Source organism: Chinchilla lanigera, unplaced genomic scaffold, assembly GCF_000276665.1.
Source record: "Chinchilla lanigera isolate Chin_1 unplaced genomic scaffold, ChiLan1.0 scaffold00021, whole genome shotgun sequence".
In the NCBI taxonomy this organism is placed as follows: domain Eukaryota; kingdom Metazoa; phylum Chordata; class Mammalia; order Rodentia; family Chinchillidae; genus Chinchilla; species Chinchilla lanigera.
The window spans coordinates 21,175,195-21,201,862 of NW_004955422.1; the positions used below are offsets into that span (position 1 = coordinate 21,175,195).

Consider the following 26,668-nt stretch of genomic DNA (forward strand, 5'->3'; position numbering starts at 1 on the left):
AAATCACCAGGCAGTACTTCGAGGGGCGGGGGGTGGCTGTTTTAAGCGTAGGTGGAGAAGACCAGAAAAGGCCCCAGATCGAAAAAAGGAAGAGCAGGGGAAGCTGAGGAGGTGACACGGAAGAGCGCAGGAGGGCGGTGAGGGGAAAGGGGGGTGGCAGGACAAGTGCAGCTCGGAGTCAGGACGAGAGGGTCCGGAGGCGGGTGACAGGGCGACCGAGGCTTGCGGGACAGCCCCGAAGGAAGGAGGCTCCGCAGGGTGCAGGGCCAGGCCAAAGAACCACGGGAGCCTCGGGGCTCCTTACCTGCTCCGTGTCCCTCTCGTTCAGCGTGGGCAGGGGGGTCCGGGCGCTGGACATGGCGCCGGTATCTCGGGGGAGGGGACCCAGAAGCTCGAGGAAAGGAGGGAAGGGACGGCGCGGGGCCCGGCCGGGCGGGGCTTCTCACAGCAGGCGCACCCGCCGCATGGGCCCCGGCCGGGGGTGCGGGGAGGCCGGGCAGCCGCTCACGCCAGCCCGGGGATGCGCCGCTCGGGCTAGGCCGCGCCGGCTCCGAGCGGCTCTGGACCGCACCCCCCCGCGACCCCCGGCTGGGGTGTGCAGCCTTTCGGCCGGGCCGAGCTGCTCCGCCTACTCTCTGCAGCCGCAGCCGGCCGCCTGCCTCGCTCCTCCCCTGCCCTCAGCGGCACTGCTCCGCGCCCGGCACACAGACAGCCGCCGCCGGACCTGCTGCTCCCAACATGGCCGCCACCACCGCCGGTCCTCGGCTCTTTCCGCCGCCAGGAGACGGAAACATCCGAAGCGTCTAGGAACGGGATGGGGGGAAACGCCGTCTCCTTTCGGCTACCGGCAGGGCTGAATTCCGGAAACAGCCGAAGAATGTTAACCCCAGGGACTTGCGCGCCTCCTGTATTCCGAAGAACGAGTTTCGGCTCTATTTACGGAAACTCACGAAGTAACTCCCGGAACGCAAGAGCCATTTGGCCACGCCCATCGGTTTTTCTCCGCCCACTTTGAGCTGACTTTCGGTAGTTTCCGGAAACACCCGAAGGAGCTCAGAGCCTTGAAGAGCCGGCCACGCCCCCGTCCCGCCGCTCTGCTAAAGGCTGCTGTCGGCCATTTCCGGCAACACCCGAGGCCAGCCGAGCTCCCGGTCGATTCTCTGTGAGATTTCCACGGACTCACTCTTCATTTCTTTTCGTCAGTTTTCGGGCATTTTCAAACCTTTAAACAGGAAGCGTGGGTCACCTGTGCGTGCTATTTGGCTGAATAGAAAATAAAGCCGTTACCAGTCTTTGTGATTGTCACCCTTTGGTTCTAAAGTAACTTCCTGTCAGTTTGTTTATTGGGCTGTCGGTCAGCTTGTAAAATCTATCTTCTATTCGTCATCCAGGCTTTGTATCAACATGTGTGGCACCTGCCAAACGCCGCCTCGCCTCAGTCTATTACCTGTCTACCTAACATCCTCCTGCCCTCGTCTGTGCTTGGCTTCTACTCCCTTCCAACATCCTTGCGGATGTCCACAGGGACAGACACCAGGCCAGTGTGCTTTGTATTGGGCTGGCAGGAAGATCCAGGGCCCTGCGTTTCAGCCCAACCTCTGCCGATGAAAATGCTGTGTGCTTTGGAAAAAAATCACAGATCTCTAGTTTAAACTCCTCTGCCCTATATTGAAGGATCCATGCCTCTGTTACAGCGTTGACATTTGAAATAAAATCTTTGAATTCTAATTACTTTTTAAGTGGCCTTTAAGGTTAAGTCAGGAGAGGTATGCTCATCCTAATTCACATTTCAGTTATATCCTTTCTGAGGCAAAAGAAAGAACTCTTTAAAAATAATGATTTTGCCTGGCGTGGTGGCACACCCCCATAATTGCCTGTAGTTCCACCACTCAGGAGGCTGAGGCAGGAGAATCGCGGCAAATTCGAGGCCAGCCTGGACTACACAGACAGACCCTGTCTCAAAATAAATAAAATAAAATAATGATTTTCTGGCTCAGTGGTAGAGCACATGCTTTTCATAAACAAGCCCAAATTCTATCGCCAGCACCACCCAAAAAAAAAGATTCCTCAGGATGACACAAGAAAGAACCTCTTTCCTACCATAGGCTTCAGTTATCCTATTAGTTAGTTGAGGTTATTGGACTCCTGAGCCCAGGTCCTTCTCCGCTTTGGAGAGCTCCTGACTCTTGAGGCATAAGTCTGAGTTCAGTGGACCCATCCCTTACTTTTCTACTGTGAATTTGTGCTTTAGCTTTATAGTAGCTGGCTGTGCGCAGCTCAATACCTTTCCCTGAGGTGTAATGAACTTGGTATGATGAAGTATACACGTGTGCAAAAATGGCAAACTGGGATTTGGACCCACCCTTATGCTCCATGGAACAGTTTTTGCATATGTTAACCTGAGCATCACAGAGGGTCCATTAGACCCACCACATTCCAGAATTTGTTAAGGAAAAAAAAATTTTCTTTTGATTTTTCTGGTAGAAGTAGCCCAGTTCAGTACAATGGTAAATGAAAAACCAAATTTGCAAGTTCTGGAGAAGGTAAAAGTGAATCATCAGACTACTCATGCGTGGATGATGAAAATGATCCATTATGGTAAAATACATGCTTTCATACCAGAAGAATGGTGTGATGGTAGATGATGATGATGATGACGATGATGACTTTGACATTGGCCATGTGAACCAAAGTTCCTGTGACAGAGAAATGGAGCAAGTATTGACTGATACAGACTCAAGGAATGTAGGTCTCCTTGATTCAGATAATGAAGAAAACAGCAATGTGAATACATATTTGACTAGTCAAAATGTAAAATAGCCATGCAACCAAAGGGAAAGTTCAACCAAATGGCAGGGGTGAAACATATTGGACAGAGTGGCAGCACTGTCATTCAGTGTTGGAAATTGTAACAGACAAAATGCTACAAGATGCTGTGAAATACACAAAAGCTGAAATGCAAATAAAGTTTTGTGTCCACCAATAGCCATATTAAAAAATGTATTTGTTATGACACCTCACTAGCTGAACTGCAGGCATTCATAGGTCTGCTGTACTTAGCACAGATTTCTTACAGTGATCGAAGGAATGTGAAAGACTTAACGGAAAAGCATTGGCCAAAGTATGAGTAAAGACTTATTATGCTTTCAGTGTAGACATTTATCCTAGAACTCAGTCATCAGCTCTTTATTCATGTAGTAATAAACTGAATAATGTTGTGAACAGACTTGTTGCTCCCGTCTCCCAAACTAATCAGACTGTGATAGTCCACAATTGCTTTACTGGTTTCCAATTGATATTACATTTGCTAACAGAGCACAAGTTGACCATCATAGGCACTGTACACAGAGACAAAGCAGAAATTCCAAATGAAATGTTGTAATTTCAAAACAGCTGGGCGTGGTGGCGCATGCCTGTAATCCCAGCACTCGGGAGGCTGAGGCAGGAGGATTGTTGTGAGTTCGAGGCCAGCCTAGGCTACAAAGTGAGCTCAATGCTAGCCTGACCTGCACAGCAAGACCCTGTCTCAAAAAGACAAAAAAAAAAAAAAGAAAATCTTGATATTTTTTATGAACTCAATACATATTAAAAATACTTTATTTTGTGAGATTTTTTTCTTGTAAGTACTCATTGTTTAATAAAATAAAACTCATGAAATTAAAATTAATAGTTCATCAATAGAAATATTCTTGATGACAAAATTAATCCTATGCTCAGAAAGTATATAGTAACCAGGTCAGTTCTTACTTCCCCTAGACTCTCCCAGCAAGGACAGGCCATAGCCTTTTGGATTTCTCCATGTCAAGCTGTCCCACTCGTATTACAGACTCCCTCCCCGGGGCTCAGTCTGAAGTGGGCAGAGTCAGAGGCCCCACAGGAGCTGGAAACTAGGACGCAACAGGTCTTACAGGCACAGAAGAGAAGACCCAAAGATTATGGGGAAAGTGCTGGTTTGACCTCTGATAGTTGACTTCAAACTCCCAGCGACAACCTCCTGAGCTGAGTCCTTTGTCACTTCAGAGACAGGGCTGAATTCAACCCCCAGCACCAAGAAAAGAAAGACAAACAAAACCAAAAAACCCTGTAACTTGTTTTCCTAACCAAAGAGATGCAAAGAGGAGGGTAAGCAAGTACTTCCTAAGCAAGAGGTACCACCTACAGCCTTAGTAAATCTACAGGACTCCCGCACTCCTCCTCATGAGCCGCCCGCTCCTGCCAGGCACCCACCCAGTGGGGAAGACTCTGGTGAAGGCTCACCTGCGGAAAGGCAAAAGAGGGAGAGGACTATTTTCCACTCCCCCACCCCAAATTCAACTTGAAAAATCCGTGAGAATGATCTGCCCTCTGGTGGCCAAAGGGAGGTACGGTGTTGATCCTTGTGTCTGATCACCTCCAAGACCAAGATCTGGAGAGCAGGGAAGAGAGGAAGGGGTGGAGAAGCAAAGGATCATATATTCAGGGTCTCTACCAAGCCCCTTATCTCATCTATGTAGGGTCCCCCTCCGCTGTGCTTCTCATTCACGCCCTAACCTAGCCTCATCCCTGCACTCTGCCCTGCAGACCCCACCCCTACCTCTTTTTTCCCTTCTTCCTCACTAGCTATGCAGAAGCCTGCCTAACCGTTCTCCCAGGCCGAACTCCCTCCAAGCCAACCACCAGAATAATCTTAAAATCCAGCTCCAGTTACATCTCTGCTCTGCTAAAAGACTATCACTGGCTCCCTACTGGGCTTCATGGGTTTATGACTTGCTCAGACACACCAGTGCCTGTGCTTGGAAGAGACTTGAGTTTGGTTAATACACCACTATCACTGTTCTGAATTTTCCTTTTTTTTAATCAGAGACACCTTCATTTCCATTTTGCACTGTGTCCCATAAATTATGTAGCTGGTGCTGGCTGTGGGAGACGCCTTTAGCCTGCATTCAAAGCTTTGCTCAATGTGGCCTCAAATTACCTTGCTATATCCACTCCAACTAAGTATGGAATGAAACCCTTTGCCTCAGCCTTGCCTTACCACCAAGTGCTCTCTGCTCAGTGATTTTGTTCAGACTGATGGGGTGCCCATTTACCTAACTCACCTTCCAGGTGCACTTCAAGATCCAGTTTATTTTATTTTATTTATTTTGGGGGGGTTTTTCCGGTACCAGGAATCGAACTCACGACCTCGCGCTTGCCAGGCAGGCACTGTGCCACTGAGCTAAATCCCCAGCCCTGCAAGATCCAGTTTAGATGTCACCTATTTACATCCCTGAAGCCACCTAATTTTCCTCAAAGATAAATCATTGCCACACATTTACCCGACTCTAAATTTGCAAACTTATTGAACAAATCTCTGTTAAGCACTTAGTAAGTGCAAGACCTGAATCTAGGCTCTGCACGAATATCAGTGAACAAACCTGACAGAGATCTGCCCTTGGAAGAATTTTCAAGGAGGGGAGGACAAACAACAAACATTACAATAAGTATTAAGTGGCACAAATAGAGCCAGCTAAGGTGGACCAAGATTGGAAAAGTGGAAAGGAAAACAAGTTACAGGGTTTTTTGGTTTTGTTTGTCTTTCTTTTCTTGGTGTTGGGGGTTGAATCCAAGGCCACGAGCTTGCTTTTTTTTTTGTCTTTTTGAGACAGGGTCTTGCTGTGCAGGTCAGGCTAGCATTGAGCTCACTTTGTAGCCTAGGCTGGCCTTGAACTCACAACGATCCTCCTGCCTCAGCCTCCCGAGTGCTGGGATTACAGGTGTGAGCCACCACGCCCGGCCAAGCTTGCTAAATATTTGCTCTACCACTGAGCTCTACCTCCAGTCCCAAGTTGCAGTATTGAAGTGGTGAGCATAGGTGTCACTGAGGAGGTGACACCCAAGTAAAGGCTTGAACAAGGGGATATCTGGAAGAAGAGCATTCCCAGCAGAGGGTAGCCAGGGTGAAGCCTACAAGGCTTGTTTTCTTTTTTTTGTACCAAGAATCAAACTCACAACCTCGTGCTTCCCAGGCAGGTGCTGTGCCACTGAGCTATATCCCCGGCCCCCACAAGGCCTGTTTGAACAAGGACACCAAGACTGGAGCAGAAGGAGTGAGGAGGTGAGTGGTAGTAAAGAGAGTAGAGAGATGACAGGAGCCAGGCTTGCTGCACCAAGGTTGTGGCTTTCCCTCCAGGTGCAAGGAGTGGCTGCTGAGTGAGGGGGCTTGACAGGAGCAGAATCCTGGTGACCAGGAAGAAAGCTTTTCTGCTAACTCAAGTAAGAGATGACAATGGCCTGCCACGGCCGCATCAGAAGGGCTCAGATCTGGAATGTGTTGGGAGGATAGAACCCATTGGCTTTCTTTCTTTCTTTTTTTTTTTTTCCGTACCAGGAATTGAACTCATGACCTTGCACTTGCCAGGCAGGTGCTTTGTCACTGAGCTATATCCCTGGTCCTTATGGGCTTTCTTGATGGATTGGTTGGGGTTATGTGAGAGAGAAGAGTGAAAGATTATTCCAAGCTTTCTTTTTTGGATTTTTGAGACAGGGTGTCACTATATAGTTCAGGCTGCCCTTGGGCTCACTTTGTAGCCCAGGCTGGTCTTGAACCTGCAACAATCCTCCTGCCTCAGCTTCCCTACACTAGGATTACAGGCATGTGCCACCACGCCCGGCTGCTGATTCCAAGTTTCTGTTCTGAACAACTGAAAACAAAACAGAGAAGTCAAAGAATCCACACAGACTCCAGACTTGATAAAAACCAACCAAGAGTGTCAGAAGCAGAGGCACACATCTGTAACCCCAGCCACTCAGGAGGCCGAGGCAGGATGATTTCAAGTTCAAGGCAGGCCTGTGAAATTTGGTGAGACCCTGTGTCAAAATTTAAAAAAAAAAATAAAAATAAAAATAAAAATCTGGAAAATGGAAGACCCTAGATTTGATCCCCAGCACCGCAAAAGAGAAGGAGCAGGAGGAGGAGGAGCAAAAGGGAGAGGAGGAGAAGGAAAAGAAGAAGAAAAGAAACTAAACAATAGGAGCAGCTCTCTAGGGCAGCAGTGTTGCCCACTGGGATTATGAGATTCCCTGCTCTAATAAACACAAGGGACCCAGGGACAGCTCTTCCCTAGCACAAGCTGGCAAAAAGCCAAGGGCAGGCAAAGGTGCTGGAGTAGAAGGCATTCTTTTTCTTTTCTCTCTGAAACTTTGTGACTCTTTCTCTCTCCTCCTAACCATTCTGAGCAGGCCATTTTGCAGGGCAGGCACCAGTCTGTTGCCCCAGGTGAAGCAAGTCCCGCTCTGGTCCTGCCTTCTGTTTACTCTTTGTCTTGACCTCTCTGGATTCTATCATGCATTTTATCACCACTAACATATCCCACATTGTACTTAGGACATCTCAGAGACCTTAGAATGTAAAGAAAACCTTAGACTTGGTGGTAAGATGTTTATTATTGGGACCACCTAGCCCAAACATGACTAGGCAATGTTAACTACACAAGGGCAGGAATTTCTGCTCTTGTTTTCCTTTATTGCTTTTGGCTAGCACATCTTGAGAGCTATGTATTATGTGGCATTATTGCATTTAATTTTAAACAGTGAGCAGAGAAGCATTGTTTACCAGTTTACTGGGAAACAAATTAAAGCTCAGAGAAGCTCAGTCCCTTGCTAGAGGGAGTAGAAATAGGGAATGATGAAAGGCATGGGAGCAGAGGGTAGCAGCCAAGCACCCAGGCAATTAATTCCCTTAAGCTCTCTCTACCTCCCTCAGCTTTCCCATCCATTAAATGGGGATAAAATAGTACCCACTTTGTAGGGCTAATTTGTGTGGATACAGTGAGTTAGTATATAGAACATGCTTATATAGAGCCTGGCACATGGCCACTGCTTTGTGTGTGCCCCTGTGATTATTAGGTGAAACCTGGACAGATTCTCTGAGTCTTGAAGTTTCTCTGGTTTATTCTCCCCATTTCCCAGAACAGCAACACTGGATCAGAAATAAGAGAGCCAGGTGCTGTGATGCATGCTTGTAATACCAGGTACTCCAGAGGCTGAGGTGGGAGGATACAAGTTGGACGTCAGCTCAAGCAAATTATCAAGACCCTGTCTCAAAATAAGAAAGGGCTGGGGATGTAGCTCAGTGGTACAGCATTTGCCTAGCATAGGTGAGATGCTGGGCTCCATCCAAAAGACACATGCACACACATACACACACACAAAATGTGTGGGAGAGCTAATGCCCGGTCATGTATTTTAGGCCATGTATGAGTTAGGTAGTGCCCTTCCTCTTTTGGGGCCTCCAATCCCTTTTCTGCTGTCTATGGGGGTCTTCTATCTACAAAATCCTAACCCAGCAAAGAGCTCTCTCTTCCTACTCATGACCCTGGCATCACACCTGTAAAGGAGATCATGTCCTTGCCAGCCTTGCTCAGAACAAGTGTTGTGGGTGGGGTGGAAAAGGCATCTGGTAGGGCCTGTCACCTTTCAAATCTATTCTCTTGGGAGGAGGTGCCCCCACCCCACTTTTTATCCTTTTATAGTGCTAAGGATGGAACCCAGAGCCTTGAGCCCGCTAAGTAAGCACTCTCCCACTATGCTGCTCCAGCCCCAGAGGCACGCTTTGAATCAATCCCCACTCCTGTGCGTGGTTACTGTCCATGGGTAAGGTCCTGCCACTGCCACCACTGAGAAAACTGGACCTCTGGGATGGAGAACCAGGCTGCCAAATGGGCTGAGGCTGCATGAGAAGTGGGCTGTATTTAATGGGGCTCATGGTAAGAATATCCAAAGAAGACGCTCAGGAGCCGATGGGGACATGGGGACTTGGGGCTCACCAAGGAAAGCTTCCAAGAAGAGGTAACATTGAGTCTCCTCCCAGGGAGGAGCAAAGGGCTGCATGGAAGGCTGCGGACTATGTAGGCGTGGAGAAGGCTGGCCCTAGTGGAGACAGGAGATGGGCCAACTATGGCTTCAGATTTGGAGCTGGCAAGGGGGAAGTGGGTACCAGCTGGTGTCCAGGGCTCTCACTGGCTTCCAGAGGAGGAGGAGATGGGCAGAAGAGACACCACTGTATAGAGATGATGTTTTCATGCACCCATTGCAGCTGTTCTTGGAACAGGCAGGCAGGTTATCTGTGGAGGGACACTCAGCTCTCTCCCCACCACCCTCCCCAGGAAAGACACCCCTGAGATCCCCAGCCCCAAGGTTCTGATTTACAGTGGTGTCTTCCTCTCCTGCCATCGAAGTGTGCCTAGGATGCGGCAGGTGCCTGTGAATCTGGGGGAATGGTGATCCCTGTTCCCACTGCCCAGAAAGGTCTTTCCCCTTTCCTGTGTAACTGCAGGGCTCTTTTTCTCCCTCCGTGGAGGTCTGTGCTTCAATGTCTCCTGAAAAAGCCCTCTCCAGCCCCCTCTTGTATAAGTACCATGTGCTACCTGATTGTGCCACTGGAGCTCTGCTTCCAGGCCCCTCTTGAAGTTACCTCTTGTTATAGTTTAGACCTAAAACCACAACAAAAATCTTACATTTGGAAGTAGGGTCTGGTTGAAAAGGGTGGGTCACTGCTGGCATGACTTGTAAGGGTTTATTCTTATCCCACTCCTCCTGTCCCTCTGCTTCCAGCCCAGTGTGATGAACATCTTTCCTCCACCATGCCATTTTCCTGGGCCATTTCTTCCCTTTTTTTGTCATTTTCAGACAGGGTCTTGCTATGGAGTTCAGGCTAGGCTTGAGCTCACTTTGTAGCCCAGGCTGATCTCGAACTCACAACGACCTTCCTGCCTCAGCCTCTCAAGTGCTTGGATTACAGGTGTGTGCCACCATGCCTAGCTTTTTTTTTTTTAATGAGGAATCAAACTCAGGACCTCATGCTTGCCAGGCAGGTACCATGCCACTGAGCTAAAACCCTGGCCCTTCTGGGCCACTTCTGTTTTGTAGCCAACCAACCACGGACTGCATCTACTGAAATGGAGCCAAAATAAATCTCTCCTCTGTGAAGTTGTGGGGGTTGGGTATTTTGTCCTAATGATAAGAAAGCAACTAATATACCTCTCTAGATGGATGAACATGCTAAGCAAGGCCTTGGAGACATAAGCAGCCAAATCCAAAAGGGTAGGTGTCTTGTATGTGTCCCATAGTTCCTAGCACAGAGCTTGCCTCTAGGACCCTTCACCGATATTTGTGGAATCTGAGCCTTGTAGGGTAGACACCTCATCGTCTGCTGCTCCTGCCTCCTCTGCCTCGTAGACATGCAAGCCACTGATGTTGCTTGTCTTCTTTGGCTGACACACTTGTGCACAGAATGAGAGGATGCTCTTTAGGGGAGATTTGACAGTGGGGAGACTCTGGGCTGAGGCACCTGGTCCCAAGAGGTGGTAAAGCACACATGGGCTGCTCAGAGCCACGGTAACCCTTCCCCTCTTCTGTGGTCCCTGGGAGATCAGTATGTGCCTTGTTCTAAGACTCCAGTTGGAGTGAAGAGGACCAAGAGGCAGCAACCCATTGAGATCCTCTTCTGTCCCATCCTCTTATCCTCCTATACACCTTGAAGACAGCTGTGACTTTACAGTGTATAAAGGGTCCCAAATGCACTGAACCTCATTTGAGGCCAGCTATGTATGTGTGGGGTATACGCATCGTGGTATGTGCATGATGTGTGTATGTGTGCAGTACTTGTGCGTGACCACTGCATTCACACAGAAGGACTGTTACTGGACCTGAGTCTATCTGCTTGCCACTTGAAAGTCTAATGCTTAGAAGATGAGAGTTGCTGTGAAGGAAATCAGGTTAATTCCAGGGTGCCAAGATGGGAGAAACTATCTTCCCCCAAAATGCATCTTAGAGAGCTCAGTTATCTGAAAGGGCTTTTGTAGAGAGGGAATTGATGCTCAGTGGTGGATGAGTATTTTATTTTTTTGGTAGAGTACTAGAAATTGAACTCAGGACCTTGTGCTTGCCAGGTGGGTGCAATGCCACTGTACTAAATCCTCAGCCCAAGCAGTGTGGCTTTGTTTTGGGGGTCTTTCTTCCCCTTTAGAAAACAATGCAATTGACCTTGATCTCCTGGGAATAGTTACAAAATTACCTTTCTGCAAATTAAGCATCATATCAATTTGTATATTTTGTATTAGCTGACAGAATTAAAGACTAAGGAGGGGCCTTACACATTCTGATGTTATCTGAAGTGTACCAGATGTTCTGGGTTCTGCAAATCTAAAGAAATATTATTTGGTAGTTAACTTTTTTTTTTTTTTCTGCACCAGGGAGCCCTTTTAAAATTTTTTATTTTGAGCCAGGCTTGGTGGCTCATGCCTGTAATCCCAGCACTCAGGAGGCTGAGGCAGGTGGATCACTGCAAGTTTGAGGCCAGCCTGGGCTACAAAGTGAGCTCAAGGCCAGCCTGAACTGCATAGTGAGACCCTGTCTCAAAAAGACAAAAGAAAAAAAAAATTATTTTGAGACAGAATCTCATTAAATTGCCCAGGCTGGCCTGGAATTTGCAATTCTCCTGCTTCAGCCTCCCAAGTAGCTGGGATTATAGGCTTTTGTAAATTAGGCTTCAGTTAACATCTTAATCATTTAGGTGTGGCTTTCCTTAAGAATTTAGAACGCCAGGCAAAGGGAGGGGAAGCAAAACTAACTCTTCTGAGGACAACTCCCAAAGGAGTAGAAAGTACTCAGGATGGATCAGTTCAGGAGCTGCAGATCCAGGATCCAACTCATACCCTGGGGTGCTGCAAAGGATCCCACTTCTTCCCCCAGCCCCACTCCTACACTTTTCTCTGCCCTCTCCCTCCTCCCTCCCTCTCCTTTTTATTCTCATACTAGGACTGCCCCGATACTGGGTATAGAATTTTGCAAATGAGCTGTATCCCCAGCATTTTTTTTTTTTTTTTTGGCTTTTTGAGACAGGGTCTCAGTAGGTAATTTAGGTTGGTCTCAAACTCATGGTGATCCTCCTGCGTCAGCCTCCCAAGTGCTGGGATTATAAACATGTGCCACCATACCTGATTTCTAAAATTTTTTAAAATTTTTATTATTTTGAGGCAGTGTCTAAATTGTTCAGGCTGGGCTCAAAGTTGTGATCCTCCTGCTTCAGCCTCCTAGTGTTGGGATTATAGGCATTACACCCAACTGTGCTTCTTCCTTGTCTCCTGGCTTTGCCCACAGATGAAAAGCTATGGTTAATGCTACTGTGATATAGACCAGGCATGGTGGCACATTTTGTCTCAAAACAACCCCCAAATCTAGTATGGAAATAATACTGTGATATAATAAGAAATATATTCTGTTTGGTCCCCATCCTTGGTTCCTGGGACAAGAGCTTCTAAAACTGGGAATTAGTGTATCAGCCAAGAGCATCTTCAGCTGGGCATGGTGGCACACACTGTAAAAGAAAGAACATCTTTTGCTATTTATAATATGACCCTTTCCACTCCCATACTTGTGTTCATGTCAAAGAAGTAGTTCTTGGAGGCTGCTGGTCAGCAGTCAAGAGGAGCCAACAGTGACTGGGAAGGTTTGTGCTTTCAGACTCAGCTCTGACTGGAGAGGGGAGAGGGGCCTACTGAAACCTTCATAAAACCATTCAGCTATGGGGGTCAGAGAGCACCAGGTCAGGGAAAGAATCCATATGGCCGGAAGGCAGCACAGCCCAAATTCCCTAGGATACACTCTGGTCCTCGGTGCGGGCCCTTTCCATACCAGTTAACTATATGGAAAGTTATCTGGCTGTTCATCTGTATCCGTTGTTTTGTTGTTGTTGTGGTTGTTTTTTTTGTTGCATTTTGTTTTTTTTTTTGCGGTACCAGGAATCGAACTCATGACGTCATGCTTGCCAGGCAGGCACTGTGCCGCTGAGCTAAATCCCCAGCCCCTGTATCCATTGTAATACACTTGGTGATAGGCCAGTAAAACTAAGGAAACGTTTCCCTGCCTTTTGTAAATCATTATAGAAAATTACAATGCCAAGAGGACATGGTAGGAACCTCCAACTTCCAGTTGGCTGGGTCTAAGTACAGGTGTGACAGCTTGGATTTGCAATTACTGTCTGAGTAAATGCGCCCTACTGGTGGGATCTGCACTAACTCCTGATATTTACTGTCAGAACTGAACTGTTGGACACTTTGCTGTTCAGTGGGGAAACACTCCTTCCTTAATTTGGTGTTGAATAAAGCTTTCTGTTCAGGTCTCCAGAAATCCCACCCCCAGCCTGGCCGGGCCTCAGCACTACACTTGGTGCAGAGCGCTACCACCGGTCCTGGACACCACTGATATTTGGATAGGCCCTTCTAGTATGTGCCAGGATGGCAGGGCTGGGGTTGGAGGGATTCCACCAAGCCAAGGTGAAAAGCAAGGGGGTTCCAGGCAACCTGTCACTTCCATCCAGTTGTCCTCCCACATTCTGGGCTGGAGTCATGTCCTTAGTCCCTCTCCATTTCTCCCTGGGAGCCCAGAGGTGCTCATGGTCAGCTCCTGGGCACACATAGTCCCCAGTATACTGGCCAAAGCTGGGCAGATGCCAGCTGGTCAGGATGTGGGGCTGCAATCAGGGAATCACCTACCTGCTGCCATCACCATGGCAAACTCCCATGTAAGGAACCATACTCCAGGCACCAACTTTCACAAGAAAAATGTCACACAGAAATACACACCAACCTGGTACATGATAACATTTATTGAGCACCTACTATGTGCCAGGCCCTACACAGGACATTAGGAAACGTCAATGTTGCCTGGCCCCTGCCCGGGAGGAGCTCACAGTCTAGGCCAAGCCATGAATCAGAATAGCAGCAAATGTGCATTTGGCATCACAATTTTACAAGCTTTTAAGTATGTTTTCTCAAGTGTAAACACCCAGTGACACAGCCATGTTGTCTTAAAAGCACGTTGGTATAAATGTAAACACAATCACATCACTGAGAGGATGACACAAATCATCTGTAATCACTAGTACTGGAGTTTTCAGCATTATTTATCTCCTCTGATTAGGGAGTACATGAACTTTGCCCATCCACAGGACAGTGGTGGACCTGAAGTTCCCTGGGCCCCGGGCTAAGTCCCCCCAGGCAGAGTATCTGCAGGCCCTGAACACTACCTTTTCTCCAGCCTTCCATCCCCAATCTTAGGCTCCTTCTTAGGAGCCTAATCTTAGGTCAAATGAGGTCAAAGGACTGTGCCCAAGAACCTGCCCAGCTGTGAGGTCCCAACACCTAGCTGCCAGTGACACCAGCTCATGTCAGAACACGGTATACCCTGCTCACCTGGACCCTCCCTGGCTGGTATAACTGCTCAGGCCAGTGTTCTGTGGAACGGCCGTCCTTCCAGCCTGGCCCCCATCTCTGAGTGCACCTACTTCTTAGGAGCGGTAGGTTCTTGCTCCTACTTACTGGACCTGCACACAGGTGCTCAAGACAGTGGAGACATGGTCTTAGAGAAAAAAGACTGCGCGCTTTGGCCAGTGGCGGGTTAGTTCAGGGCATATGGAATCCCACACAAAGATGTGAAGTAGGCTCTCTCGGGATCTGGGCAGTGGCAGGAATCAGGCCAGGGTCTGGGTAGAATTAAGCCAAGGACAGGGTGGAAGGAAGGTTTGCTGGGAAGACCGTAAGACTGAAGAAGGAAATACTATTTACAATCCATGTGCCACTTTGGCTTTGTGGGGCGGGAAAGGATCATCTCACTTTATAAAGGGCCCAACAGTGCTCAGCTCCTGAGGTGTGAGGAGGCCTGGTTTGGACAGAGGTCCTAGCAGAAGGTGTAAGATTTAATGCTTGTTCTGACCCCACTTCTGGGGTGAGGATGAGGAGAGAGGACAAGGGGCCCCTATGTGACTGACACCCAGGCTGGCCTCGTATGTCCTGCCCTGGTGATCGATACTGCACCCTCTGAGACAGGCTGCGTCCGCTCCCACCCAGACTTACCCTGCAACCCTCCTGTCCCCAAGCTGGCTCTAGGAGGCCCTTTCCCCCAATGATGGCCACACGGAACTCTCTTAATAAAAAAAAATAATTTATTGTCAACAAAGGTAATATATACAACAGGAAAACAGGTGAAAGGGAGCATGGAGGTGAATGGAGCCCTCGGCAGGGATGGAGTGGGAAGAGGTAATGGAGGCTTCTGGTGTAGAAGCCTGAACAAGTGGGGGAGGAGAGGTGTCCCCCGAGGTAGTGGGACTCAATTCAGACCCCGTCATGACCACCTCTGTAAGGCACTGTGCCAGGGGAGAATGGTGGGGAGCTCAGAGGGTGGGAGGTGTGGGGGACAAAGAGGTCTGGGTCAGCCAAGGATTGGGGTAGGTGTTCTCCACAGGCTCAATGCCCTACCACGTAGCCTCAGCCACCAGCCTACCTCAGGTCTGGTCGGACAGACATTCTCCAGTACCCCACCCCTCTACCCTGCCTTGACATAGGTTTTCAAACTGTCACTGTCGGGTGGCCAAGCCAGCAGCTCCGAGTTACAAGCCAAAGGGGGATGCTGCCTCCTCTCTCCTGCCCACCCCTCCCTCCCCAGGAAAGCAAGAACTTATAGCCCACTGCCTGCCTCCGGCTGTCCCCCTAGGGTGGTGCTGGATTCTGACAGAACTGCTGGCCACTTCGGCGTGTCACCTGCACCCACTCCCTTGATGCCCTGGGGGTGCTTGGACCACTCTTGCAAGAGGCTGACCGCTGGGGGCTCCTCCATCCGCACGCGGATAACCTGGAGATCCAGTGTCCCGCGGAGCCCCGAAGGGGGAGCTGGGCAGGAGTGGGAGCAAAGAGCGGAGTTAGGGCCCTCCAGAGTCTAAGGGCATTTTGAAAGCTCTGCAAACCACACCCTATACTTCTACATCCTTCTTGCTCTCCACAGCCCAGTGCCTGCTTCAGATGGAAAGATGCCAGCTTCACAAGCCTTGTAGGCACTGGCACAAGTCACTGTGAAGCCTTCTTCCCCAGCCCTAGGAAGGGGACACACTCAGCGCTGCAGCCACCTTGTCCCAGCTCTTGCCTTCAGCAGCTCGATTTCACATACAACTCACTGGGCAGCCTGGCCTAAGGGGCTGTGCCTGCATGAACCAGTCTATGACATAGTTTTGCCACCACACAGTACATGAGAGAATTTGCAGAACAGAGCGGAGTGCTGAACAGAAGGATGCGTTAGCGTTCCAGCTCTGCTCTGTGACTCTGACCACATTCTATCTCCTGCAGAGTCACTACCTATATCACAAGGGTCCAGCGCCACCTTAGCGGTATGGGGAGGCTGCTCATCATGGCAAAGCCAGGCTGCCAGACAGGGAAAGGTGTTCAGGGTCACTGGGCAGCCTCAAAAATGTCCCCTGACATGGGCCCATGGAAAAGTCACATTGTGTTACAAAGCAAAGGTGGAAGATGGTGAAGGCAAATACTATCTGTATGGAAAGAACTGTTTTTTTTATTTAACAGTAGCAAAGTTCTATTAAAGGTCAGAAAAGAAAGAGACTCTGCATGTGAGTTTGGGCCAAATAAAAGTAGGAAAAGAAGTACATCCTGTAGGCCAACATGTATGAAAGAAAAGTTGCCTTTTCTAGTCTTTAACAGACAAAATTATTTAGGGCTGGGGATATAACTCAGTGGCGTAAGTGCCTGAGATCATGAGTTCGATTCCCGGTACCAAAAAAAAGAGACAGAATTACTTAAAAGGTGGCAGAAAAGATGAGTTCTACTTTGCAGTAGTTTGTTGGAGTTTAAAATGACCCAGTGGCCACCACTATGTTGTACAATTTAGTAACTTATGTGTTTTGTTCAGGTGAGGTGGTCTGACTATCTCATAAACTGTAACTCCTTAAGGGAAGACTGAATTCCACTCTATTCATGAATTCAACACAGAATTCACTGACAACTACGATGTGCTCACTGCTGCTCCACACTGCTAGGGTTACAGCAGGGAGTGGGGCTGAGTGTGCTGCCTTCTTGGAGTTTACATCTTAGTGGTGACTGCCAAAAAAAACCACCACCAAACAGAAGATGTAGTATGTTCTATAAGGCCAGTTGCAATGTCAAAAAAAAAAAAAACCAGGGGAAGATGCTGGTAAGAGCAAGGACACAGTGGGTAGAGATGCAAGGGAAACGAGTTGTCGAAGAAGCAAGTATGGAATGACATTTCAGATGGGCGGGAACAGCAAGGTCAATGCTGTCTGTGAAGAGTTGGGGTGTGTGATGAGAACTCAAGGGTCTTGAGGGGAAGACTACTGGTCCCTAGGAGTCCAGATCTTATCTGAAGTGGGACAGGAGTGATTTGGAAGGCTATGAGCAGGGGAGTGATTGGATCTCACTTGTGTTTTCAGCAGAGACACTGGTAGCTGCATGACAACACAGCACAGTGAGCAAACCTGAGACTACTTAAAAGGTGGATGCAAGAAGCAGTGAGAGTGGTGGCAAGAGATGAACCCTCAACTTATTCTGGAGAACCTGAGGATGGACTAGTGTGGGGCTGAAGAGAATGAGGTTTTTGGCTTGGAGCCAGCCAACCAGGGACTGAACCCTCTGAAATTGTGAGCCAAATAAATCTCTCCTTCGAGTAGTGGGTATCAGATACTTTGTTCTAGAGTGAGGGAAAGCCAATACATAGCCACACAAAAGATACTGATGGCCAGCGATATAGCTCAGTGGCATAGCACCTGCCTGGCAAGCACAAGGTCCTGAGTTCGATTCCCTGTATACCCCTCAAAAAAGGTTTTGAGAACTGTGAATTGGATGAGATCTACCAGTATATAATAGTGCTTATTCTCTGCCAGGCACTGTGCTGCCTACCAGGGACATCACAGTAAACATTCTGACTCAAAGATACTAACATTCTAGAAAAGGGGAGACAGACAACAATATGATACAAAATGAGGGACAGGTCCACTGTTACTACCAGATCAAAAAAGTGAAGGAGCATAAAGTAACTAATGGATTTAATTTTATGGAAGTCAATGACAACTTTGGCAAAAACTCAATTTTGGTTGAGTGCTGAGGGTGGAAGTTTGACTCAAGTGGATTTTGGAGAGAAGTAAGAGACAGTATACAAAAGACCTTCCATAGCCAGGGATGGTGGTATATATACCCTTAAACCCTGGGAGGCTGAGGCAGGACGATTGGAAATTTAAACCCAGCCTGGCAACTTAGTGACTGTGACAGAGACCTAACCTGTCTGAGGCTGAGGCTACTTCCTTTTTTTTGGGTGGTGGTAGTGCTGGCAGACAGGGACATCAGGGCTTCACAGATGCTAGGCAAGGGTTCTACCACTGAGCTATCCCCCAACTACTTGCTTTTTTGAGCTGGGGTCCTGCTATGTTGCCCAGGATGGCCTTGAACTCCTGGGCTCAAGTGATCCTCCTGCTACTGCCTCTCAAATAGCTCAGACTATAGGTGTGCACCACTACAATTATTTCATCTTCTGCAAGATGGAAATCTTAATACTTTACAAGCATTTTACTTTCATGAGACAGAATATCAGGGAAGTTTGGTACATAGTAGAGGCTGGCTTCTCAAGCCCCCAGTTGGTTAAGTGCCAAGGCAGCAAGGAGGGTAGAAGGTGTGGGTGGATGAGGTAAGGAATGTGAGGTCTGAGATGTGGTAGAGATCAGAGCACCAGGGCTACAAAAAAGCAAGCTGGGGCGACTTACCACCCCTGGAACAAGCTGAGTAGGGAGGCCCAGAATAGCCCCACCTTCTTTCCTATACTACCTCTGCTTCCCAGCCTTACTCCTGCTACCCTGCAGTCATGCATCTGTGCTCACACATTCCAGAGCTGCTCCCGTTTCAGAGGTTGGGTGGAGGTCTTGGCCTTTGGTCCTTTCCTAGGTTACCTATAAACAAGGACTTTGGACTTGTCAGCCATCAGTCACTTTCCCAACTTTTTAATGAATTTTTGGTGTGCCTTCTTTGTACTAGGTACTGTTCTAGGTGCTGAGGACCCAGTGGTGAACAAAAACAGAGACTGTGCAAGGTTCACACTCACATGCACAGGTGCCCTCTCACTACACTTATTCCCAGGTCCATCCTGGAAATACCCTGTGTCTGGCCAAAGTGTCCTAACTGGATCTCCAGGTCCTACCCAAACACTAGCCAGACAAACAGCCTCTTTTTTTCCTTGACTTGAGAGTGGGTCCTTCCAGCCTTCTTCCTCTCCTGGCCTCAAGCTCACCTTGTGAAGTTCCAGAAAGCTTTCCCAGATTGCTTTACCATTACACATTCATAATCACCAGCTCAGCTAACCTGAGCCAAGTGACCTTTTCCAACTCCTAGATCAATGTGTGGTTGCTGTCTGTTTACCGGTGGTACTGGGGATTGAACCCAGGGTCTTCACTTTGAGTGACATCCCCCAGGCCATTTCACTTATTTTGAGACAAGGCCATACTAATTTCCCCAGGTAAGACTTGAATTTGCAATCCTCCTACCTCAGCTTCCCAGCCTGGAACCCCCATGGGCATCCCCCAACAAGTAAGAGTTTCTTGGGGACAAATGCTGCCTTATTCATGCATTAGTGTCCTCTGTGATCCTTGGCCATCTCCAGTCTTCAAAAACCCTGATACTACTGAGACCACACTTGTCCACTCATCCCAAATAAACATAAAACCTTAGAGATTCTCCTCCATATACAACACCCCAAATAGGTGGACTTGAGCCACCCCAGGATTAAAATGAAGGCTTCCCTCACATATGAAATCAGAAGACCTATTAAACAGTGGCAAGGCCAACTCCATAGAAGACCCAGGAGAGCAAGGGGACTCAGCAGCAGCTCAGGAACACGACTCACACAGACAGTTAAAACTATTATACAAGATGGGGTAAGGCCTGTCTTTAGAGAAGTAGGGCCTGATATGGTAAATAAAAGGACATGTATGTGTACACGTGTGTACACATGCACAGAGCTCTGTGAAAAGACTGAAGGGGACAAATCATTAAGAGTGGACTCTGCTGTGAGTGGGACTGCAGAATAGGTAACATTCTATTTCTCTATGCAAAAAGCTCACTGCCTTTTGGAGAGCCCTATGCTGGGAAGCTTTCAGCCCTCGTCAGCCATCTCACTGGCCTCTTATTCCACCTGTGCATTTCCAACAAGCTGGGACAGACACATGCACTCCCTGGGCGGCCATCCCCTCCTTCAGGAAGTATTTCCTGAGCTCCAAATGATGTGAGCTGTGCTTGGCAAAGACAGGAGAGGACAGGAAGCAGACTCAGTCTCTGGAATGCATTCTACTTTCCTTTTTTTTTTTTTTTTGGTTTTGTTTTTTTTCTCCGGTACCAGGAACCGAACTCACGACCTTGCGCTTGCCAGGCAGGCGCTTTGCCGCTGAGCTAAATCCCCAGCCCCTATTCTACTTTCCTTAATCCTGTGGGTACAGCATTGTGTGTACAGAAAGATGACCCTCAGAGATGTCCATTCAGAAGTCTGAATCCCCAGAACCTTGCAATGTTTTATTCCATGGCAAGGGGGAAACGAAGGTTGCTGATAGAATTAAGGTTGCTAATCTGCTGACAAAGAATAAAGAGATAGGATTGGAGATAACAGTGGGAGAACTGCTTCGCTAGTATGGTGAGGCCCTGGGTTCAATCCCTAGCACCTCAAAAGAAAAAGAAAAAGAAAAAGGAAAAAAATAATTCTGGATCACTAGGGTGAGCCTGTATAACCAAGAGGGTCTTTAAAACAGGGAAGAAGGAAGTAGATGAGGCAGGACCAAAGATGGTGAGCCAAGAACTTCTCCTGCCATTGGTGACCTTGAGGATGTTAGGAGGCCATAAGCCAAGGAATGTGGGTAGCTTCTACAAGCCAGGAAAGGTGAGAAAAGATTTTCCCCTAGAAAAGAACAGACTTTGGGCTGGGCGTTTAGCTCAGTGGCACAGCGCCTACCTGGCAAGCTTGAGGTCCTGAGTTCGATTCCTGGTACCCCCCAAAAAAGAACACAGCCCTGCCAAAACACTGAGTTTTGCTTGAAGATCCCTTCTGGACCCTTTGGTACAAGGAACATGAGAAAGAATGAATCATCTTTTGGAGACTCAGTTTCTCCATCGGGGAAAGACGGACACTTGGCTTTTCACTATAAAGGCATTTTTCAATTAGCAATAATCGCGCCTTGGATAAACCTCATCGACTATAATACTGTCATTATGCAAAGCTATAAAGACATTTTTGTAAGGATCAAATAAACTATATATAGATCTCTCTTTTTTTTTTTTGTGGCATTGAGGTTTGAACCTAGGACTTTTGGTCTGAGTTACATTCCTATCCCAACCCTTTTTTGAGATACGGTCTTGCTGAATTTGCCCAGACTGGGTTTTAACTTGTGATCCTCCTGCTTCAGCCTCTCAGAGTGCTAGGAGGCACTGCCACGCCTGGCTGCATATGAGTTTCTTATAATCAGTGGAATATGACATAGACATAAGCACTTGCCTACCTGCTACTATTAGCAATTTACTGAGCTGGGTCCCCATGCAGGTGTCTGTTCACCGCTCATCACCTGTTTATTCCCTTAACACCTGTTTGAATTGCTGAGTACCCCTACTTGGGTCCCTGTTCCACTGGGGAAAGGTGCTACCTCTCAGGCTCCAGAATCCATCTATCTGTAGAGCTGGGTATGGGGACACTGGCCTACCCCATTGTAACAACCAACTCCAGGAAATCTCCAAACGACATTCAGAAACATTCAGCTCTTTGGCCAGCCTCCCCCACCCCATTCCCCTCCCATAAGCCTGTGTCTCTAGGGACCTGAGCACCAACCACCAGTATCCTGGGCTCTGAAGCAGCACAGTTTTGGGAGGCCCAAAGCCAGGGATGCTGCCAGGCTGATTTCTTCCTGGCTGTTCCCTCTGGGGATGGCTCACCTGGAGAGGGGCTTTCTGTCTGGGCCTGGCCTTCTGCTGCTGCTTTGCCCTCTTGAGGCAAGTCCTTGCTGTCTGCACCCTTAAGCTGGGTATGAGAGAAAAGCTGGAGGACGAAGCCAGGGGGGAAGCTGCCATCAGTGAAGTGTCGGACCTCGGCTGGTGCTGCAAACGTCTCTGTGGGTGAGTCAGGCGAAAGGGGTTCTGAAAAAGACAGGAAGGAACTGTGAGTAGAGAGGATGCTGGAACCCAAACACCTGAGCCCCAAGCCTCAGGAGAGCTGCAGGTACCTTCAGCCTACCCCACTCTAACCTTGTAGACCTGGGCTTCCTGTTGCAGTGCTGTGACCATCCTATCCCTGCCTCCTGGACTTCCCCTCACCTGGGTCAGGGTCAGGATCAGGATCAGGGTCCAAATTTTTGGTCATAGGCCTGCCTCTCTTCTTTCTGACAGGCTCTTCCCCAAGGGGCTCTTTCCATCTCTGGCCACGAGGCTTCTTACTTCCTAGCTCTGTGGCAGGGGTAGCTGCAAAGAAAACTTACATCTTTAAGAGGCCCCCAAAGGATTCCCAAGGATACCCTCCCAGCAGCAACCCAGAACAGAGCCTGTGCTTCACCCTGTCCACACCCCCGCCACACACACCCTTGTTGACTGACCAGGCAGCTCGAGGGGGCGGAGTCCCCGGGGCCGGATCCTTTTAGGAAGGGATGGGTTGTCCTCCAAGTCCAGTAGGACCACGATCTCTGCTGGCGTCCCAGCAGGGTCTGGGTTGGAGCTGGGGTCTGGCTCAACATCGCGGCCTGACTCTGAGAGGGCAAAAGCCTGCTGAGCTGCCAGGGCTCCCACCAGCCCTGTTCCTTCCTCTGCCTGCCCCTGCCCCCACTCCACTACCTGAAACCGGTGGAGACGGCTGTTCAGCATTGCTGTCTTGCAAAAGAGCCACCCCCTCACTCCAGGCTTCCAGGATGTTGCTCTTCTCTGAGGGGCTCAGGTCCAGGGTGTGGGGATGCTCCTCCAGAATGTGTGCGCGAGCGGTGTCTGCTGAGGGAGACCGGATCTCGGCCCCACACACCATACATAGAGTCCGCCCGCTGCCTCCTGGGCTGTTCCCCACCAGGAACTCCTGCTCCCAAGACATCTGCTGTTTTGGCTCTTCACAGCCATCACCTGCCTCCAGCAGGCTAGACCGAGGCAGGGGGGTCTTTTCCTGTTGGGTCACTGTAGAGCAAGGGAGAGGGTACTGTTAATAAGGGCACCCATGCTGGTGACACTTAGAGGATCCCAGAGCATGACCCATGTTGCATACATCTTACTCTTGCCTCTATACTTTCTCAAGTCCTGGGCGTTAGGACTTCACATTTCCTTTAAGACTATGTCTTCCAAGCTGCCCAGACCTCCCTAACAGGTGGTCATCTCCATGAAGCTTCTGTAAACAGCCTCCCCTACTCCCTGTATCTGACTTCTAGGACATACCTTTTCTTCCCTGAGGGTCTTGCTACGTACTCCACGCTGGCCTTGGACTGGTTACCAAGTCCATTCTGGCCACAAACTCAAGCTGATCCTCCTGCCTCAGGTTCCTGGGTGCTGAGATAGAGGTGTGCACCCTGGCCAAACTTCATCATCTGATTTTCTCCACAGGGCCTGGAAATACAGCTATTGCAGTTCTTTCCAGGATGTTCCCAGAGCATTTGCAGTGATGGTCTTACAATGTGGTTGCATCTCATTCCTCTCAGTGTATGCAGGTTATAAGCTCAAACAGGGCAGGAATTCCTTACAGCTTGGCAAAGGCCATACCTGTGTTAGCCTGGAAGCTCAGGGCTTCTGCAAAGTGCCTATGATTCCTCATGGCAGTACCTCTTCCACCACCAGAGGGTGGGACAAACTAAAAAACACAGGAGCTCTAACAAAGGGGATGAGCTGTGTAGAAGAGGTGGCATGTGGAATGGATCTGAACCTCAGCTTGGACCCAGGTAATATATTCCAGCAGGGTTGTACCTGTCTCCCATGTGTCCTTGGACCCTGAGCTTTCTGACCCAAAGGGCTTTCTTCCTCACCCCTCCACTCTCCTAGAGGTCACCAATGTTAAACCCTGTGGGCAATTCAATTTCACTTGTCATCACTTTCTCTGTCCTGATTTATCATTTGGCATCCAAAGCACCTACCTTTCTTTGGTTCTTTTTTTTTCCTTTGCAGAGCTGGGGCTGGGACCCATGGCTTCACATACTCTAGGCCAGTGCTCTACCAGTGAGCTACAACCCAGCCTTTCCTTGCTTCTTTCATTTCTCTGAGGCTCTTTCTCAGTTATATGTTGATTCCTGCCTTCCTCACCATGCAGGGAGCCAGATATTTGCATGGCTCCCTTGATTCCTCCAGGTCACTGTTGAAGAACCATCTTCTTGCCACCCTGAAGGAGGCTGCGACCTCCCAGGCCTGAGCACCTCATTCCCACCTTCACGGTTTCCTCCACAGTACAACCTTTGTGTTTTTCTTGGGCACTGTGCCCTTTTCACATTGCATGTTTCATGATACCATGTGTGGTACATTAACTAATGATCAACTTGTGACACCCAGTTGAACTGATGAGGAAGATGGTGTGTTGTCCTCTTGGAGAAGCCTGTCACGCTGTTTTCCTGATATGAACTCAGCTGTCTTCATCATTGGAGAAGCTCGGGTCCTTGATGGTGCAGAGGATGGCTACGGTTCTCCTCAGGGGAGCCCTGGTTCTTACCTTGAGTGTCACTTCCTGGCTCCAGTGCAGATCTCTCAGCCTGGTGTCACAGATCCTTCAGCCCACTGGCAGACTTTCTAGCTTTCACCACTGGCCTCTGTGCCTTCTCAGTCAGATCCTCGATATAGACATAAGACATTGTTGTGGGCTCTAGGCCTCCAGCTAGACTCATGGAGAACATTGCCATGGGATCGAGGCCCTCAGCTGAATTCTTTGGGTCTCTAGAGTGCGGACACATCTTCTGCACTCTTTTGCACTTGATTTTTTTGGTGAATATTATATAAATAATCCTATAAATTATGTGTCCTGCATTAAATCTATTCCCTTGCAAATTCTGACAACAGCATGTAATCTTTTTTTGCAGTGCTAGGGATCAAACTGAGAGCTTTGTGCAGGGTGGACAACTGCTCTACCATTGAGTTATACTCCTAGCACAACAGCACAAGACATTTGATGCCCTACGCTCAAATCTCTAGCATCAAGGATAGTACCTGGTGGGTAGTGGTACTGGATATTGTGTAAAGGGGGACTGACTCAATCACCAACCTGCAAACACTAGAGTATTTAGGACTCAGTCCTTGGACCCCTTCTGTCAGCTCCCTGCCTCTGCTGAATTTTACCTCATTGTCAACCTGCTGACAACCCCTATATTCACACTGCAGTAGTATACTTATAAAATCTAGACTAATGCACCCAACTTCATGGCTGGTCTTTCTACTTGAACCTATTAATACGCATCTCCACTTTAACCAATATCCAACTTATTGAAACCTTAACTCCCAACCTGCCATAAATAAGCCTACACCTTAGACTTCTAAATCTGTCTGAAGAGGATTTTTTTTTTTTGGGTACTGGGAATCAAACTCAGGGCCTTGAGCTTGCCAGGCAGGAGCTTGTGCCTCTGAGCTATATCCCTGGCCCTAGACTTCTAAATCTCAAACAGCAAGATTTTCCTTCCACTTGTTCAGGTCAAGAACTGTAGACTTGCTCTCTTTCTTTCATACCCCAAATTGCCCCAGATGCTTGTGCCTTAGGACTTTTGCACTCACTACTCTATCTGTACTGTTTTTCCTCTAGCTACCTCCACAGCTAACCAGCTAACCTCACTCCCTTCAGATCTGTGCTCAAAATGCACAGTAAGAAGTCTTTCCTAATGAACCCTTCCTCCTTATCTCACTAAGTGTTCTCTCAAACACTAACCTGATATACCAAACTCTTCATTTACCTGTCTGCCATTAGGATACACATGATTGACAAGGCCACGACTTCATCCGGTTTACCACTGTCACCATTCCTAGCCTAAGACAATGCCTGGCAGTCAGTGGCCAGTAGCAATAAACACTGGTTGAATGAATGAATCTCTCCAGACTTCTATTTTCTCCGTGAGAGGGGTTGTGGACCCCCTTGCAGGGATGTCGAGTGGATTAACTGAGACAGCCTTTGACAGAAGCAGAGTGAGCACTTCATAAATATGAGCTACAAGCAGGAAAATAATGTGAGTCGGTGTGAATGCTCTGAGGGATGCAGCCTTTATTTCCCTCACTAATCCTATACTCCTCCTGACTCCAAAAAGGATTATGCAGTGCAGGACAGCCTTATATTCCAGCAAAGTACAATAAACGGCCTTGCTCTCAACCTCTTTTGGGTACCACCCCCTCTGAGGGAAGGGGATATTGAAGAATGCCGGTATTATTTGCACTTCCATGATTTAATCTTTCCCAAAGAAGGTAGCTCTTTGTTTTGTTAAGGTTTGCAAGCTCCCAAGGACTAAAAAATCAGTGAAGGGGGAGGGGAAAAGAGGGGGAGGGGAAGGGGAGAAGCAGAGCACCGAGATCGCTCCTCAAATCCGCCCCCACAGCTAAGCTCCTTTCGGTGGCTTTGGGCTTCCTCTCCCCAGTAAGCACTGCCTTTCCAAACTGGGTGCTGCAAACCCTTCCATTCATCGCCCGGCTCTAGAGCCTTCACACCTGTGGCTCACCAAAGCAAGAGGCCTGGCGCAGAAGAAAGCCTTACACTTGGGGGGGCCTCTCAAAATGCATTTCTCTGAGGGGGGCGAGGGCGCCCGCCTCCACCCTCCGGCTCACCCGGGGCATCCGGCCGCCGCGCCCCGCCTCCGGCCTAGAGGCCTCGCCGCCCCTCAGCTTAGGGCACAGCCGGGCCGCGCGGGAGG

The 26,668-nt window shown here is 48.7% G+C and overlaps 3 protein-coding genes across 9 annotated transcripts in view; 1 reads left to right on the top strand and 2 right to left on the bottom strand.

Annotated features, from left to right (window-relative positions):
• Positions 1-1,312, bottom strand: part of Mark2 (MAP/microtubule affinity-regulating kinase 2) — a 64,345-nt gene extending 63,033 nt beyond the window's left edge. The window contains exon 1 of one of the 5 annotated variants that reach the window (XM_005384658.2): positions 305-1,309. In XM_005384658.2, the coding sequence (XP_005384715.1) occupies positions 305-358 (54 nt within the window). In that variant the 5' untranslated portion in view covers positions 359-1,309. Of the gene's footprint in view, positions 1-304 lie in introns of all 5 variants that reach the window. The other 4 variants (XM_005384663.2, XM_005384659.2, XM_005384664.2 and 1 more) reach the window with 4 other exon arrangements.
• A 13,628-nt stretch (positions 1,313-14,940) lies between these two features.
• LOC102022614 (chromosome unknown open reading frame, human C11orf84) lies at positions 14,941-22,988 on the bottom strand (the record flags this gene model as incomplete). Of its 3 annotated transcripts, XM_013514066.1 has the most annotated exon segments (6): positions 14,941-15,686; positions 20,803-20,902; positions 21,774-21,974; positions 22,152-22,295; positions 22,427-22,576; positions 22,662-22,988. In XM_013514066.1, coding segments are annotated over 6 exon segments (1,055 nt in total), but the record flags the coding sequence as incomplete, so codon positions are not given.
• A 1,767-nt stretch (positions 22,989-24,755) lies between these two features.
• LOC106148468 (translation initiation factor IF-2-like) lies at positions 24,756-26,668 on the top strand (the record flags this gene model as incomplete). The annotated part of the gene is given in 1 exon segment (XM_013514070.1): positions 24,756-26,668. A coding segment is annotated over 1 exon segment (137 nt), but the record flags the coding sequence as incomplete, so codon positions are not given.